General features: G+C 36.3%; 1 protein-coding gene across 1 annotated transcript in view; it reads left to right on the top strand.

The window, feature by feature from the left end:
- The first annotated feature begins 699 nt into the window (after positions 1-699).
- PLAA (phospholipase A2-activating protein) overlaps positions 700-18683 on the top strand; it is a 25389-nt gene continuing 7405 nt past the window's right edge. The window contains exons 1-9 of the mRNA XM_005884903.2: positions 700-914; positions 4323-4423; positions 4511-4631; positions 7193-7360; positions 7798-7933; positions 9683-9852; positions 13044-13201; positions 13884-14103; positions 15868-15939. Of these exons, the coding sequence (XP_005884965.2) occupies positions 743-914; positions 4323-4423; positions 4511-4631; positions 7193-7360; positions 7798-7933; positions 9683-9852; positions 13044-13201; positions 13884-14103; positions 15868-15939 (1318 nt within the window). The 5' untranslated portion in view covers positions 700-742. The remainder of the gene's footprint in view (positions 915-4322; positions 4424-4510; positions 4632-7192; positions 7361-7797; positions 7934-9682; positions 9853-13043; positions 13202-13883; positions 14104-15867; positions 15940-18683) is intronic.

The raw sequence follows: 18683 nt of genomic DNA on the forward strand, positions 1-18683 counted from the left end.
CCCACATGCATGAGTACAACCCTTCAAGCTGGTGGGGGCAGTGTTATGGTTTGGGGCATGTTTTCCTGGCATGACTTAGGCCCTTTAATTTGTGTGGAACAACATCTGAATAGCACAACATACCTAAGTATTGTTGATGATCAGTAATTAATAAATAATATATGATCAGGTTCATCCTATCATGTTGATGGCGTATCCCAATGGAGATGGCTTCTTCCAACAAGACAATGCGCCATGCCATGGTGCTCATATTGTGCAGGAGTGGTCTCAAGAACATGAGGGAGACTTTACCTTGCTTAGATGGCCCCCACAATCACCAGATCTCAATCCAATTGAGCATTTGTGGGATGAAGTTAAAAGATCCATCAGGCAGCTGGTTCCACAACCATCAAATCTCACAGAACTGGACAGTGCTATTCATCAGGCATGGTGTCAGATTTCTCGCATCACCTTTCAACATCTTGTGGAGTCACTGTCAAGAAGAATCGCCGCAGTATTGAAGGCAAAAGGTGGCCCAACGAAGTACTGATGGGGTGGTCATAATAATCTGGCCACTCAGTGTATATTAGCTATTTAATATTTAAAACAATAGATACTTGAAATAGTGTGCACTCTGTAAAGTTCAACCTAGACACTAAATGAAATGAGTACTTTGACAACTATGTCCTAGGCTATGTTAGAGAACAATTGTATGTCTTATTTATTATCATGTCTTTCTAGTCCTAACAGGGGCTTCACAGAAATGCACTGTATGAGTGGCCACTCCAATTTTGTATCTTGTGTATGCATCATACCTTCAAGTGACGCACATCCTCATGGACTAATCGCCACTGGAGGAAATGACCATAATATTTGCATTTTCTCACTGGAGAGCCCAGCACCACTTTACATACTAAAAGGTCACAAAAATGCTGGTGAGTATAGTGCTTTGGTGTGTTTCTATTTGAAAAAAAAATTATCCATTTGAAAGTAAAATTTACAGATAATTCCTGTTTTTTGTTTGTTTGTTTGTTTTTATATTTGTTAACCTATTGCTAATAGGCTTGGTAGTAAAATCCTTTTTTGGATCAGAATTTTGTTCTATAAATTCTGTTACAGATTTTCTGTTATTAGTAAAGTTTATTATGCTTACACAGGGGTGGACAAAAGTAGATTTAAGTGGTAATACAAATAATACAGTAATTAATAAATAATATATGAATAAACTGTGTTTCCCATACTCACAACTGTAAACCTACTTTTTGTCCACCGCTGTATTTTTAAAAAGTAAAGTGTTCAGCCCAGCCAATGTGGCTCAATGGTTGAGTGTAGACCTATGAACCAGGAGGTCATGGTTTGATTTCCGGTCAGGGCATGTGCCCAGCTTGCTGGCTCGATCCCCAGTAGGGGGCGTGCAGGAGGCAGCTGATCGGTGATTCTCTCTCATCATTTTATATCTCTCCCTTTCTGAAATCAATCAAAAAATATTTTTATAAAAAGACTAAAATGTTCAGTTATAAAAGGAAGAGGTGTATAATTTTGATACACTTTGTGATTTTGGATTTTCAGCTATTTTGTGCAAGGAATTTACTGAAGAAACCTAAGAGTATTTTTAAATCTTCTGACTGTTATGTCTATTTATACAGCAAAAACAGATGTGTTTATAGCTCTGGTGTCATTATTGAAGAGGAATACTTTTGAATATCATTTTCTGTGATTTGTGTATACTATTTCTGATTCTGGAATTCCTGAATTTGTGTATGGCTTAGCAGCTCTTTGTTATAAAATGAAGTTTAATCAGTGGAGTATGTGCACTTATTTTTTAATGTATCTAGAATAGTTTGGAACATCTGTAAGCAAATAGTATGGCCCATAAAAACTTTAAACTTAATTTCAGTGAGTTTATAAAATGTTTTTGTATGTATGTATGTGAAATCTTCAATACAGAGTGATAAAGATTTTTTTTTAACTTTCTTCTAGAAATCTTCACTATATACAAAAGTAGAGTGGCCAGGCAAAATCTCATTTCTTATTATCAGATATCCAGTGAATGCTTACATTTACCCAGTTGTCTCATAAATGTTTTTTTACACTTTGTTTCACTGGTGAGCCAAACAAGGTTCACATGTCTTTCAGTCTGTCATTCTGTTTCCCTTTTCCCTCTCCATTGGAAACCAGCTTATTTTACCTGTAGAATGTCCAGCAATCTGAACTTTGCTGATTAGAGCCTTTTCGTTCCCTTTAACATGTTCCTCAGTCCCCCATATGTCTTGTAAGCTATTAGTTAAATCTAGAAGCTTGAACAAGTACAAATTCAAGTTTCTGGCAAGAACACTTTATAAGAAGTATTGTGTATTTAACACATCCATCCGGAGATACATAAATATCTCTTTTTGTGATGTTGAGATTGGTCAGTGGGTTCTAGTGTTGTACATCCATTCATTATAAAATTCCCATCAGCTTTTTAGCGCCTATTGATGATCATTGCATAGATCCAGTATTTCATTAATATTTGCAAAATGACTGTACTCTAATTATGTCATTATTTCTGCATTTAATAACTAGCACTTTTCTATATAGAACTTTTCCACATCAACTCTTTGGTTACCATGTGAGAATTTTATATAGAGAAGCCAGGTTAAATGCTTTCCTTGCCCCCTCTCCCACTTCTTTTACTGGGTTTCAAAATAAGTTGGCTCCCTAACATTTTTTTTCCCTTTTTGATTTCTCAAATTGTCCCACATTTGGCCATTGGGATCTTTTAAATGGGCTCCTGTGACCAGAGAATAAATCTCCATCTCCTGCAGTGAGTGAGGATGCACTTTCCTGACACTGTAGGCTGAGAGGAGAGATCTAGTGTTTCACTGTGTTGTGTGCAGACTGAATCACTCTTCTAATTTTTCAGGTCCTTTGCTTAGCCCATCCTTCATGGAACCAACAGTGGCTGCATACTGAGCCTCATAGTTGCAGTACCCTGTCACTCTACTCCTGAGTTCCTCTTGTGCGTGTTTAAATTATAACAGGGGTGGGCAACCTTTTTGTGAGTGCGTGCCAAAACCAGCAAAATCTCTGACTCAAAATTCTTCTGTGTGCCAACCCTAATTTTTTGAGAACATGTTATGCCTGCTTGATATCTCTTAAGGTGTATGTATGTGAAGAACCTTGAAGAAATAATAAAATTCATTCGAGCAACAAAAACACAGTATATGATGATGAAAAATACATTTATTTTTTAATGTATACATGTACACTGATAGTCCGACAGAAAACTTTATGACTCCGTTTGATATTATCAGTGGGACTTTTGCTGCTGCATCACTGATGACAGAGATTTTACATCAGGTTTATATTTCGTGACCTTAAGAGATATGCAGGAGCTACTACTTTCATCTGTCAGGCTACTCCTATTATGAGACTTAACAAAATTCATCACTGAGAACAAAGATTCACAAGCATATGTGGATGAAACCAAAACACTGGTCGGATCTAGGAAGGCAGGGAGAGTTAAGGCAGAGGCATAGAAATTGCTCTTCCCCTCTCTCGTCAATCCATGTCTATGGTCTTTAAGAAAACTTGTTATGTAAAATTATTTATTTATCTAAGATGCACCTACACTGAATTTATCTGAAAAATAAAAAAGTCGATATTAAGAAAAAAATTGTAAATGGAAGATTATAAGAGAGGGTTTTGCGTGCCAGCAAAAGTTACTAGCGTGCCATGTTTGGCACGCGTGCCAGTGGTTGCCCACCCCTGAATTATAACCTTCCTCCATTTATGCTAAAGCAGTTATGCTAGTTTCAGTCTTCTTTGGCCTTGTAGATTAATACCATTTATAGCATTACTGCAGACAGTCTGCCATTTTTAATCAGAATTCTGTCTTTTTTCCCCCATGTTTTTAGATGACTCTTCATTTATAATTTTTAGCCTGTATAATTTTACATCAATAAAACATTTAATTAACTATTTCATTACTATTGAACACTTAGTTCCAGGATTTTTTGGTCATAAAGTGACCCTAAGTATCTATATAAACAGCATTTCAAAATCATTTGCATTGCCTTCTTATGTGGTTTCTTAGATTGTGCAACCCACCTAATCCTGTTCCCTCATTTACAGACGATGAACCTGAGGTTGAGTATATCCCTGTGGTCAGCTCAGAAGTGTCATCTGTAGTACTTGCATCAGGCAGTCTGACAACAGTCTTGATCAGTGCACACTTCTGCATCTCCATTGAGTTAAGCCTTATTTGGCTAATATACTATCACTGTGTTTTTTAAATTGCAATGCTTTAATAACTAACAAGATTGAACTTTTTCTATATGAATGCCTTTTTTTTCCTTTAGTTTGTAGTCTTTCATCTGGAAAATTTGGGACATTACTTAGTGGCTCATGGGACACCACTGCTAAAGTCTGGCTGAATGACAAATGCATGATGACCTTACAGGTACAGTAGTTCTGTGTGAATGTGCTAGATAATAATTAAGTGCGATGACTCAGTGGCAACTTAAATTAATATCCACTTTACTTTCAGGGTCATACAGCTGCAGTCTGGGCTGTAAAGATCTTACCTGAACAGGGCTTAATGTTAACTGGATCAGCAGACAAGACTATTAAACTGTGGAAAGCTGGAAGATGTGAGAGGACTTTTTCAGGTAATACAGAGTAGACAACTTTTATAATCTCATTGCTTCATAGGTTTAGAAGCTTGAAAGTGGTAGTTGAAAAACATCACCCACATATCTCTGTTTTTTTTAATCCCCACCCAAGGATATGTTTTATTGATTTTTTTTTTAAGAGAGGAGAAGAGAGAAATGAACATCAGTTGGTTGTGTGTGCCCCCCCCCCCCCCACCACACACACACACACACACACACACACACACACACACAAGGCCCCACTGGAGATCAAACCTGCAACCTAGGTATGTGCCCTCACCAGCAACCTTTTGGTGCATGGGACAATGCTCCAACCAAGCCACACAGGCCAGGACACCCACATATCTTTTTACGATATAATGAGACCTCTCATTAAACAACCAGATTGAATAGTAAATAGGTATCTGATAGGCTCTAATGTGTGCATGTGCTTCTATAAACTATATATATGTAATTTGTGGATGCATTATGTTTTTTCTTGTCCTTTGAACATGTTCAGTTTGAAACTTCAAAGCATAAGCCTTATTGATGATAGAGCATTAGTGTTAGCTTCATCTATATGAAGGAATACATAAGTGCTTTTATTAATATTGAAGTACATTTGAAGTACATTGTTTATTAATACATTTCAAGCTCTATGTGGTGGTTTAGGTGGGTAGTCTTTTTAAATCTCAGCTATTAAATAACTTCTACACTGAGGCATCTTCTGTGTAATATTAGTATTGCTGATTTATCTGTGGGGCACTTAGATTTTTTGTATGAATTTTTTTCTTTTACTTAAAGCTCCTTCCTCTTTTTTAAAAATGTTTTTATTGATTTTAGAGAGGAAAAGAGAGGGCGGGAGAGATACAAACATCAGCTGCCTTCTGCATGACCCCCACTGCCAGGGATAGAGCCGACAACCCGGGCATGTGCCCTGACCAGGAATAGAACCTATGACCTCTTGGTGCATGGGTCTATGCTCAACCACTGACCCACACTGGCTGGGCTCATTTACTATTTCAAAGTTGATCACCACCCTGGAGGATAATACTGCAAGGTGTCCCTTTGTGAAGATGAAACTATCTATAGATGGAAAATGGACAGTAAGTTATAATATGCATCTCTGTTTTTGTTTCCATACATATATATGTATCAAGTTGTTACTAATCAGTGACAGCTAATCTAAATTAGCAAATACTGAGCATGGGAAAGGTTTGACTTCTGATCCTCTTTATTAGATGACTAGCTTCAGGGAATGCTTTATCTCTAAAAAAATGTAGATATTTTCTACAAGACTTAAATTAACATTGAAAGAAATTGAATTTTATCAAGTATATCTCCAGTTACATAATTAAAAACATGCAAGAAGTTTAGTCCATAAATTCTTGTCGTTTTAAAAAATCAGTAATCATTGGCTTTTATTTTATCATTTTAATGCTTGCCTTTGTATAAATTGTGAACTGTTCCCAATGATAAATCAGCAATGCTTGGCTGAATATCTGCATTTTGGCTGAATTGGAGGGTAGAAGAAGTTTAAATTTGATGGAATCAAGAGGTGTAGGATAGCCCAGCCCCCTAGTTCAGTTGGTGGAGCCTTGTCTTGTACACCAAAAGATTGCCCTTCGGTTCCCCGTCAGGGCATGTACCTGGGCTGCAGGCTCCATCCCTGGTGGAGGCATGTATGGAAGGCAGCTGAGCGATGTTTTTAGCGTTCCCTTCCTTCTCTAAGTGTGTCCTCAGGTGAGGATTAAAAAATAAATACTTTCTTTTTTTTAAAGAGGTAGGATAATAAATCAGGAAACTTGAATTCCTGTTTTAGCTTTGCCACTAATCTTGTTTTATTTTATTTTATTTTATTTTAAATATATTTTATTGAATTTTTACAGAGAAGAAGGGAGAGGGATAGAGAGTTAGAAACATCGATGAGAGAGATCGACGGAATCAAACCTGGGACCCTTGAGTCCGCAGGCTGACGCTCTATCCACTGAGCCAAACCGGTTTGGCTCTTGTTGTTTTAGAGAAAGTAATCTCTCAACCTATTTTTGCATATTTTAATAAAGTTTACTTTTCTTTGATGGTTTTAATATTTCAAGCTTTAAATAATTACAGTCTTTTGTAATCTTAGTTTTTAATTTTCTCTGGTGTTTTATAAATATTAATTTCAGTATTCTGTGGTAAGAAATTTAAGGGATATTTATTCCTTGTTATGTTTTCAGTTATATTTGAATATTGTGTATGTTATGAATTAATCTTGTTACTGGGGAAGAAAAGTTGAACTGTAAGGTAAAAAATGAGAGTTGTGGAGATCAAAATTCTGTTTCTGGAAGGTTTTTAAGACAGAATTTGGAGAAGATACGATGAATATGAAATAACTTCCCAAGACTGGTAAGAAAAAAGATACGCCAAATCTGAAATATAAATTTGGGTTATCAGGCTTTTCTACTGAAAAATTGAATTTTTCAAATTTGAAATCACGCTTTACTATTCACCAATGTGTTTTACAATGTTTATGAAATACATAGAGCCATCACCCAAATAATCTATTTTATTGATTGATGTATTTTTTTTTAATACAGGGCATGAAGACTGTGTAAGAGGTTTGGCAATTTTGAGTGAAACAGAATTTCTTTCGTGCGCAAATGATGCCAGTGTTAGAAGGTGGCAAATTACTGGCGAGTGTCTCGAAGTCTATTTTGGACATACAAATTATATTTATAGCATATCTATCTTTCCAAATTGTAAAGGTAAGATTATTTTATACCATGTACTTAAGATTTTGTATTAACCTTTATTTCGTCACATTCTTAAGGTGAGGGAAGGAGAACTGATGACTTAAATCAATTTACTAACTGTAACTTGAATAATTTAGTGACTTTATATTTTTTCCTAAAGGAGAAATTGATACGATCATCTTTATATTATTTTACATTTGATAGTTGTGAAAAGTTCTTAAATATCTGAGGAAAGGTTTTACATAATGTATTGGTGTTTAGTATGTTAGATGAAAAATGTATAAAAACCTGTTTTTTTTAAGTTATATAAAAGTGACAAATACATAGAATCTAAAACTATAATTTAAAATACTTTAGAGTTAAAAAAAATCTGTCTAGAAAGATGGTATATATACATGTACTTAATTGTATTTATTCAACCTAATTTTTTCTGTGTTTATCACTTTCAGATTTTGTGACAACAGCAGAAGACAGATCTCTGAGAATCTGGAAAAATGGGGAATGTGCTCAAACAATCCGACTTCCAGCTCAGTCTATATGGTGCTGCTGTGTGCTAGACAATGGTGACATTGTGGTTGGTGCGAGGTATTTATTTTCTAGTCAATCAATAAATAATATGTGTCTAGGACTGTGGTGGGCATTAGAGTGCACAGAGATAAGTCATAAGGAATTTCAGATGAATTGGAGAGACCGTATGCACGATTCTGGTACTGAACGAAAGCAGTTGGCATAACAGCTTTTACACTAATGATGCTGGATTTATTATGTCAGTACTGTACTGTAAGTTGTACAGTTGAAACTCTGAATGCAAAAGAAGTCAGCAAAGGTAGAGATTGGTCTGGGAAAACTTTCTGGAGAAGAAATGTAGATGGGATTTTGAAAGATAATGAGTAAGAAGGGAAATGAGAATTTTTATCAAAAGAAACTATAAGTAAAGATGTAGCATGGGAATGAAAGTGATGTGTTAGGAGATAAAGGAAAATGGTGGAGGACTAATGCTGGGGAAAAGTGGATAATAGGTAAGATGGGGCTCACTTAATAGATTTAGTGCTTGGGGTTAAAGGGTTATAGTTCTTAAAAGTGAGATGATTAAAGTAGGACTTGTGAATTATTAAATATGGATGTTTCATTTAATTGGTGTTGACAACGGGAAGGAAAGCCAAAGAAAGCAGCTGCAGTATTAAGGGTGTGAAGTTATTAAATATTGGCTCCTTCGTGGCACTGGATAAGAGACCAAAAATGAGATAATTCAGAGGAAAATGATCAGAAATGGGGTGAAAGCAAAGGATAAAGCTTCAAACTTTTGGTGATTGGAAGTGTGTATTAAGAACAATGGGGACAAGGGAGAACTTGTGAATTGGAGAGACCGTATGCACGATTCTGGTACTGAACAAAAGTAGTTGGTATAACAGTTGAAGAAAAATAAACTAATTGAAAGGCCGAAATTGCTGTTAGTGAAGGTTATGCAAGAAACAACATTTAATGTAGAATTAGGTAGGATTAGTATATTTGAAAGTGGCTAATTTGCTTCCCCACCCCAAAATTTAGAATTGAGAAATCATGGAAATGAAGTCATTTTTCTGAGATTAGAGGTTAGGACCAAAGGTGCCATCTAGACCAAACCCCTTGATTTGGGGTTATACTGCTAGTTAATGGCATGCGAAAGGCTAACTCCATGTTTCCCTGAGGAACAGATATTGAGCATCTGTTACCTGCTAAGTCCTATGTTGGGTACTCCTACCTTTAATAAAGTAAACCCACCCACTACCCTTCGTATACCGTAACACCTAAGTAATACTGACTTTTAAAGCATACACTTTATTTCCAAATTTTTATGATGGTAACTATTTAACTTGGAATTAAAATTTATGTTAAAAAATAATAATAAAATAAAATTTATGTTAAATATATATTTCTCTGACCTTTGCCAATAACTTTTCCCTAGTCTTTTTTTTTAATATAGTGCTTTTTCTTATTGATTGATTTTTAAAGAGAGAGAGAAGCATTGATTTGTTGTTCCTCTTATTTACGCATTCATTGGTTGATTCTTGCATGTGCCCTGGCAGGGGATCAAAACCTTCGAGTATTGGGGTAATGTTCAAATCAACTGAGCTACCCAGCCAGGGCTTCCCTAGTCTTTTTTCACCCTATGCATTGCTTTACTAGTAAAAAATAATAGAGGGCAGTGTGTGCTCAAGTCAGCATAGTGCAATACTCAGCAATAAATACATAGTAACATTTCTCATGTTCACAAAGATTATTTTTGCTTCGGATCACTCAGGTGTGATAATGTTAATAAACTATGGCTTAAAATCATTTTGTTTTTCTTTATAGTGATGGTATTATTAGAGTGTTTACAGAATCAGTGGATCGGACAGCAAGTGCTGAAGAAATCAAGGCCTTTGAAAAGGAACTCTCTCAGGCAACCATTGATCCCAAAACTGGTGATTTAGGGAACATTAATGCGGAGCAGCTTCCTGGGAGGGAACATCTGAACGAACCTGGTAAATATTTCCGTGTTATCTACTAGTAAAAATTGTTAGCAATTATTCCAGAATTTTGGATTGATTAAAGTGATAGGGAAAAAAGGTTGTTTTGCTAATCATTTAGTGTAGAAGTCATTGGTGGGTAAAACTGCTGGCTCCCTAGTTCACAAATCAAGGCAGTTGCATCAGAGTGTCCGGTAGTCGTGTTCTGCACCAACACACAGTTGTAGTTTTAAAAAACAAAAGCCATCTGCCCTCAAATGTCCTTTATGAAGCATTAAACATTAATTTTATTACATCTTTACCCCTTTAGTAAATTTAAAAAAATATTCTGGGTGACAGAAGGTAAATTACACATGTGGTGCACTAAAGTTCCGTGGCATCTGGAAGATCAGTATTTGTGCAGTCATTCACGTTGAAGGCTGAACTATTGGCTTTTTCATGGAATGCCATTTTTATTTCACAAATCGACTAGTTATTCAGGCTTGTGTATTTGGCAGGCATTTCTTAAAAATGAACAAACTGAGCTTGTCACTTTAAGGAAAACAACTGATGATATTTGTTACCAAAAATAAAATTCAAACTTTCTAGTGTGAATTGAAATTTTAGAAAATCTGTAACTCCACACCAGGAGCTTAATAGTTTTCCAATGCTTACAAGACTGTTCTAATGATATCAGTTGTACTATTAACAGTGTGATCTTTTTAATAATCCTCACCTAAAGACATTCCATTGATTTCTGGAGAGTGAAAGTGTGGGAGGGAGGGGAGGAGAGGGAGAGAGAGAGAGAGAGAAACACCCATGCGAGAGAGACACATTAATTGGCTGTCTCCTACACACACTCCTACCAGGGCTGGGGAACCTGCAACTGAGGTACATGCCCCTTATCGGACACGGAACCCAAGACTCTTAGGTCTGCGGACTGACGCTCTAACCACTGAGTCAAACCAGCCAGGGCAACAGTGTGATTTTTTTTATATTAAATAATAAAATGTGTAAACATGTGGACAGTCTGCATAACTCATTTAATATTTTCCAAATGCCAGTTCATGGTGTTACAAAATCGTGAATGGGTAAAAGACTTGTTTAAAGTGTAAGAGAGACCAATGGATTTTAGTTTAATAGAGCATGACAAAGTCATTGGTATGGTTTCAGATTCTAAATTGTAACCTTTAAGGACCTACTACTTGCACAATATCCATATTTTTTCCCAAAAGGCTATTAAGCTAGTCTTCCCCTTTTTTAACTTTTTTTTTCTTTTCTTTATATACTTCTACCAGAACGACAGATTGAATGCACAGGCGGGTATGGTAAATCCAGCCATTTTCTATTAGGAGAGATAGTAAAGAGATTTACAAAAATGGAAAACAGTGGCAGCCTTTTCACTGAATTTCTAAAAAAGAAACTTATTTATTATTAAAATGTTTATTCAGTATGTAGTGAATCTATTACTGTTTTCCAGGAAGTAAATATATTCTCATTTTTAATTTCAAATCCAATAAATTAGATGATACAACCCACATTAAAAGATGATCTTTGGGCTTCTGAATAACTTTTACGACTATAAAGAGACTTTGAAATTAAAACTTTAAGAACTGCTTCATTAATACCATGTTTGATATTTTTACAATTCTTTACAAAATATAGTCTTTTTGTCATTATATATATAGCGTACATACAAGAAATATTTACGAAGTGCCTAATGTGTGCCAGGCATTGTTCTAAGATCTGGGAATACAACAGATAACAAAAGATACAAAAATCTCTGTTCTCACAAATTTATATTCTACATGAGGACACATAATTAAAAAGTAAATTTAGATGTCAGATAATAAGTAAAGTACTATGGGAAAAATAAGGCTAGGGTTGTGGCTGTTTTATCATTTTAAATAAAGTGGTCAGGAAACGTGTAATAGGATAGCACTAGCTGCTGTAACAGATTAACCCTGAAATGTCTGGCTTAACAAGAAAAGTTTATTGCACATGTAAAATTCGGTTGATGGCAGAATATGCTGGAGCATGTTTGTAGAATAATTTTTCTCTTCGGGGTCATGGGGACCCAGGCTGATGGAAAGCACCATCTTCAACATGTGATATCAAAGGTTCCTTGGTTATAGACTTTCATCCATCAAACAGGGTAAAAGGGAGGGTAGACAGTGATGGAAAAGGCCTAGAATAGGCCTGTATCACACCCACCCAGATACCACTGAGTGTATACTCAGTGTGTAACCCCGAGGGAAGGCAAGAGGCAAGGGGGCTGAATAGAGTAAGTAGTCTCTGACCTGATAGCCACAGCCCTACTCTATGGAATAGGAGCATGACTCTGGATGACAGCAGGGTCTTTGCCACTGCAGGCTTTGCTGAGAACTTGACATTCAGTAAAGTCTTTAAGGAGGCAAGGGAGCAAATCTTGCCAGCACCTGTGTGAAGTGTGTCAGAGGCAGAATAAATAGCTAGTGCAAAGACTCCATGACTGAAGTAGGATGGTGGGATGAGGGTAGGAGTAGTGGAAGGTGAGGTCAGAGAGGATGGGAGGGGCAGATTATGTTTGGCCTGGTACACCACTCCAGTGACATAGTCTTTTATCAAGGGTGAGTTAGGAAGTCATTAAAGGGTCTCCAGCTGAGATGTGTCAGGAGCTCCTTAAACCTTTGCAAGAATTTCTGTGGTTGCTGGGTTGTATATAGACTGCAGGGGACCCCAGGGCAGTAGTAGGAGGCCATTGAATAATTCCAGCTGAGAAATGATGGTGGCTTATTCCACAGGTATCACTGGAGATAGTGAGGAGAAATAGTTTTCTAGATATACTTAAAGGCAGCTGATAGAATTTGCTGAAGGATTGGCTATGTGGCTGCAAGAAAGAGGAATCAGACTTTACACTTTTGGGCCTGAGAAGCTAGAAGAATGGAGACTTTACTGGAATGAAAGTGTTGTCAGAAGATAGTAATAAAACTTGTTCTAATTTTGATGGGCTAGCTGTTTTCTAGAATCAAATTTTTTAACCTTTATTTAATAAAGTTTCCTTTAACCATTCTTATGCCACTTTCCAGTACAATTTAAAATAATCTTTTGTTTGATAAAATTTTCTACTAAACCAAAACACACATTCTCTTTTATGTATAAATTTTAATGTTAACAATTTTCTATCTAAATGTTTTTGAATTTTATTTTGCCATTCTATCTTTGATTCTCAAAATTTTTATTTTAAGGTTCTAGAGAAGGACAGACCCGTCTAATCAGAGATGGGGAGAGAGTCGAAGCCTATCAGTGGAGTGTTAGTGAAGGGAGGTGGATAAAAATTGGTGATGTTGTTGGCTCATCTGGTGCTAATCAGCAAACATCTGGAAAAGTTTTATATGAAGGGAAAGTATGTTGACTTCTTTCTAAATACTTTTATCTTAAAGTATTCAACAAATTAAACGTTTTCTTTTCCCTTTCTCCATGCTAATACAATTTTCTCATGTTTTAACATTTAAAAATATATTTCTATGGGGAAATTATCTTTTCCTGTCTTGAATTAGGTTTTTTAAGAATCTCTTTCCATGTATAGAGGGCTGCATTTCACAGACAGATTCGGCATTATTTATCTTTTAGTAGTAACCATATATAAGCTGTTCCCAACCATTTTGGATTAGGAGCTTCTGTGCCACCTTTCATCTAATGCTGCATGCCTATATTTAACTTGTAAAGGCAGAAGGGACCCTCAGGACAGTGCTTACAATGCCAGAACGTTTTGGTGAGCTGGGCATGGTAACAGCTAATACTTATGGCCTTGAGATCAGCCAATTGGAAACCCCTTTGGCCTCAGAATTAATGTCGTCATAATCTTTCCCTCACCTCCATCCCTAGTGAAATGCTAATCTTGCAGCACGCTCAAGTAGTTGCTGTTATGATATGCCAAGTGAAGATTTTAACAATGCTCTTTGGAGAAAGTTTAAGTACTATAATTATTAAAGTAAAGAACGCATAAAATCTGTTATATATGTCATTAATACATATGAACATATAAGTTAGTAATCATTTATCTCCTTTTTATATTCCTATTAAAGGAATTTGATTATGTTTTCTCAATTGATGTCAATGAAGGTGGACCATCCTATAAATTGCCATATAACATCAGTGATGATCCCTGGTTAACTGCATACAACTTCTTGCAGAAGAATGATTTGAATCCCATGTTTTTGGATCAAGTGGCAAAATTTATTATTGATAACACAAAAGGTCAAATGTTGGGACTTGGGAATACCAGTTTGTCAGATCCATTTACAGGTAAGTTAGGGTTTGTATTAAGTCTTAAAGTGCTTCTTTCCATCAGTGTTGGTTAATTTTCTTTTTCTAATGTGTTTAAATGCCCATTATGATTAGCTGTTTAAATAAAAACCAAGATCCTGCAGTAGGTTTTTACTTCACATTCATATTTGCAAGCCTCGAATTGTATAGTAATTCTGTATCTATAAAAATGATTATAAATTGTCCTGTTACAAAAATATAGCCACACTGTAAACTAATAACTTTAAGGAACTTTAATTTAGTCATTTGACATAAAAAGAAACTTCTATGTTCCTTTGTATAGTTAACTTTTAAAAAAATATATATTTTGTGATGAAATTTACCAGTTTCCACATGAGGCTAAATTAGTTAGTTGTGCATCACATCTAAGACTGGACTGTGAGTATTTAGATTTTATAAGTGATTTATATTCTACATGTTCATTTTAAGTCAGTTGTTTGTAACAGCATAGTATCTAAAATTTTGCAAATGGGATTAGGTTCTCATGCCAGTCCATAAATTATAATGCTAGTAGTATTAGTCTGAATTCTGGGTCCCAGGAACCAAAGCCATGGTACAGGATGAAATAAAACCCTTCCTCTTTTCTTAGGTATAGAGCAAGCTCTAAATAAAATTTTGAAATTGGTACTGAATTGTTATTGTTTGGCTGTGGTCCGTTTGACTCCATTTTTCATATGCTACTACTGCTCTTGTTTTATAAGGAAGGGTCTCATGCCTTCTTCCTGTCTCAAGTCCTTATATAGATCTGTCCTTTTTTCTTCTTCCCTGATGGACACTCCTTGTCCCCAAATTATCTCCTCTTTTCAAAATTCCATCATCAGTTCACATAATAAAGCTAATTTCATCTGCATGTTGACTTGAGCAGGATGATCAGTCTGACTCACTCCTGAACTATAAATGACGCAGCCTTCCCAAAAGCTGCACTTTACAAAAGAGTGGTGGGAGGTATTACCTGGACATTTCTGTTGGTGGAATTTCAGACTACAGTGCAAAAGAGGGAACACATGATTGCAGTATTGTGTAAGCTATTTGTGGGACTGAGGACAGATATTAAAGCATCTGGTTCTATCTGGAAATCTGACACCATGGCTTTTTTGCTCTTCTGAAGCTTAACTTTATAAGCATCTTTACATATATCTTTTTGTAGACACTCTGATTATTTCCCTAGAGGTTCTAATAAAATATATATGCACACACACCATGCATTTGTAAAGGTATAAATGGAAGTCTGTTTTCTTTCTAGCACTCATCCCCTTTGTAATTCCTTTCTCCAGTAGGTTGTAAGCTTCAGTGGATACAAGCAATCATGTTCTCTGCTGGATCCCTACACTGAATGCACTGTTTGACACACATGAATTAATGAATCCAGGGGTTTTCTAAAAGATTAACATTTGATGCCTGTGGTTCTGATAGCAAAAGCAACAGCAGGAATTCTAGTGAATTTGTACAGGAACAGGAACTGATTGTATGTATATATTACTTGGGTCAGAGACTACCTGCAATTTTCTTTTTCTATTTGAATTCCTGGTCATTTCAATATTTAAATGTAAGGGCTAAGATATAATAAAGTATTAAAGTTAGGAAAACAAAGCTCGGAGAATCACTGAAATTTTAGTTTCTTACTAGTCTTTTCAACTGTAACACTTTTGACTATAATTTGTTATTCTCCCATGTAACAGTCTTGTTCTTCTGTTTTCCTCCAAGCTTGGAGTCTTCTCATGTTTCCTTTGTTTGCATACACAGGTGGTGGTCGGTATGTTCCAGGCTCTTCATCTGGCTCTTCTAACACAATGTCTGCAGCCGATCCTTTTACAGGTGAGATGCAGCTTTGCTTAATATACCTCCACTAAGTGCACTTTATATGATAGGGCTTTACTTGGAGATATTATTCAATAACTGACACTTCATTATCTGTATGTCCGATTTTGATGGATCTCTATTTCTTTAACTTCTAAGTTTTGCTCATTCCTGGAGTACTTTTGCGACTTTCCTCGTGACTTTTTAATAGCATATTATTATAACTCATCATTTTCTCCAGTGGTCCTTCTTGCCAGGAGAGTGATTAAGAGCATAGGTTTTAGAGCCAGACAGACCTTGGTTCAAAATTTGGCTCTACCACTTACTTGCTATGAGGAATTGGCAAGTTACTTACCTTGTTTGAGCCTATTTTTTTTATCTGTGAAATTAGATAATAGGGGAGCCCACCAACCAAGACACAGGATAAGTGCTATCACTGGCAAGATGCTACCAGTCATGAGCAGAGAAGGAGCCATGTGAGTCCCTGATATTGGATGGAGCAATGCAGTCAAGAAGTCTGCCCAGGCATATTTGCCTTAGTATGGAAGGAGACAGTTCACCAGCTACCCAGGATTAGTCTTCCTAACCTAAGTTACTGATTGCCTTCATGAAGCCCTCAAAGTGTTGGTGTGTGTCTTCAAAGTGACTATTGACCAAGGTACGCATGCCTCAGCATCACCATTACTGGAAAAAATGGCCAGACTTGGACTTTAAGGCAGCTGAAGAAGTCTCTGTTTTCAGAATAGTATTTGATAATATTTTATGATGCTGTTGCTGGATCTTCATCAGAGTTCCTGGACAATATATCAAGCTTGGGAAGAGATTTATGGTATCTATTGGCCTTGCCAACATGCAGTCCCGTCTAAATCATAGATTGGATCAACACACAATTTTGGCTTAGTGTCGTGAAGTTGTGAATTGCTCTCAGTGAGCTATCTTTCTCCTGTGAATGAACTGGTGGACCAGATGCAAATAGCTGCACCCTGTGCATTGATAACTAGTATATTACAATAACCAACTGTTAAGCTAAATGTTGTGATGGCGCAATGACTGTTAAGGAAGTCTTTGATGACATGATGCAATTTCCAAAGGTACTAAGGATCTGAAGAGTAGATAAGGTGGCGACTTTCTCTGTCGGTATATTCAAGCCTAGTAATGCACTGAAACTTAGAGAAGAGCTCCCAAACCTCATTGGCAGATGTTTTTTTTGGAACCGAAAGAACATAACAAGCTTCAAACAATACCAACAAAATCAAGAGAAGTCCATCATAATTGGAGCATGTCTCACTGTTGCACAGTGTCAATACCTCAGAAGATGCAGTGATTATGGAGATATGCAAGATGGCCTATTCAATAAATGTCCAAGAGCGTTATGGAATTATTAGGGTTACTGAACTATTATAAAAAATAGATAACAGCACCCACCAAATTGAGATTATGAAAATTAAATCATATAATAAAATACATGTAAAGTATTCTAGATGGAAAAACATAAAAATATATTTAAGCCCTCAATGTATGTAGCTATTATTATTGTTGATGATGTTCCCCCAATTTTACCAAAAGCACTGAGGCCAAAAGACTTGTCCATCTGGCTTACAACTTAAGGTCCATCTTCAGTCTTTTTTCTTTTCCTTATTTATGTGGTTGTCAAATTTCTAATATTAATTAGAATCATCTGGGATGCTTGTTTAAATTACTTATCACAAGGTCTTACCCATAGATTTTGTCACACTAGATTAGTGAAGAGGTTAAAAATACTCATGCCCTGATCCCTCATCCATGGATTCTGATTAAATTAAATGGCCTTGGGTGTGGTTTGTTGTTAGGTTGTTGTGAAAGCTCACTATAGGTTTCTAGAGTGAAACCCTGGGAATCTGCAAGTTGAACAGGTGACTATCTCTAAATGTCAGAGAACCATATTTAGAAAAGTGTGTGCTTACTCTCTGCCTCAGAATGCCTTGGCAAGTTATTCAGCCTTCCTGTAACAAAATATTACAAGTAGTAGTGGTATCTAATTAATATTTAAATGAGTGTATGTATATAAGATACTTAACATGTTAGCTGGCATATAGTAAAACCTCAATTCCTGTTATTTTTGTTCTTTATTTTAATTCTATTTACATTTTTGTAAATTTTTTATATTTTAGTTTTGCTTGCTTTTTCTGCATCTGTTACACTGGTTATACCAATCCTAGATATTAAGTCAGAGGCTAAAACAATACTCATCTTTCTTCTTTCCATAAAGGCTGGTCTAGGACTCCAAACTTCTCCAAATTTTGCTGATTCTCTCTCTATACTTGCTTTTCATATTTATTTCTTTCCATTTTCAAAGAAACAGCCTCAAATATAATTTAAAATATGAGACTGGGCTATTGTCATAGCATCCATAACTCTTACCGAGTCTCTTTTCTGCTTGTTGTATGTGCCAGTAGAATAGTGTTAACATTTTATTATGGAAACCTTTTAATTTCTCCAATTCACTAATGCTTTTGTAATTCATTTAACTTCTGTAATTATCCCATACTAGTGGCCTGGGGCACGAAATTCATGCATGGGAGTTGGGTGGTGTCCCTCAGCCTGGCCTGCACCCTCCCCAATCTGGGACCCCTGTGGGGATGTCCGACTACCGCAGTCGGACATCCCTCTCACAACCCGGGACCGCTGGCTCCTAACCACTCACCTGCCTGCCTGCCTGATCACCCCTAACCACTCTGCCTGCCAGGCTGCTCGCCCACAACAGTCCCATTCCCCTCCCCCCA

Source organism: Myotis brandtii, unplaced genomic scaffold (assembly GCF_000412655.1).
Source record: "Myotis brandtii unplaced genomic scaffold, ASM41265v1 scaffold871, whole genome shotgun sequence".
NCBI classification, from domain to species: Eukaryota; Metazoa; Chordata; class Mammalia; order Chiroptera; family Vespertilionidae; genus Myotis; species Myotis brandtii.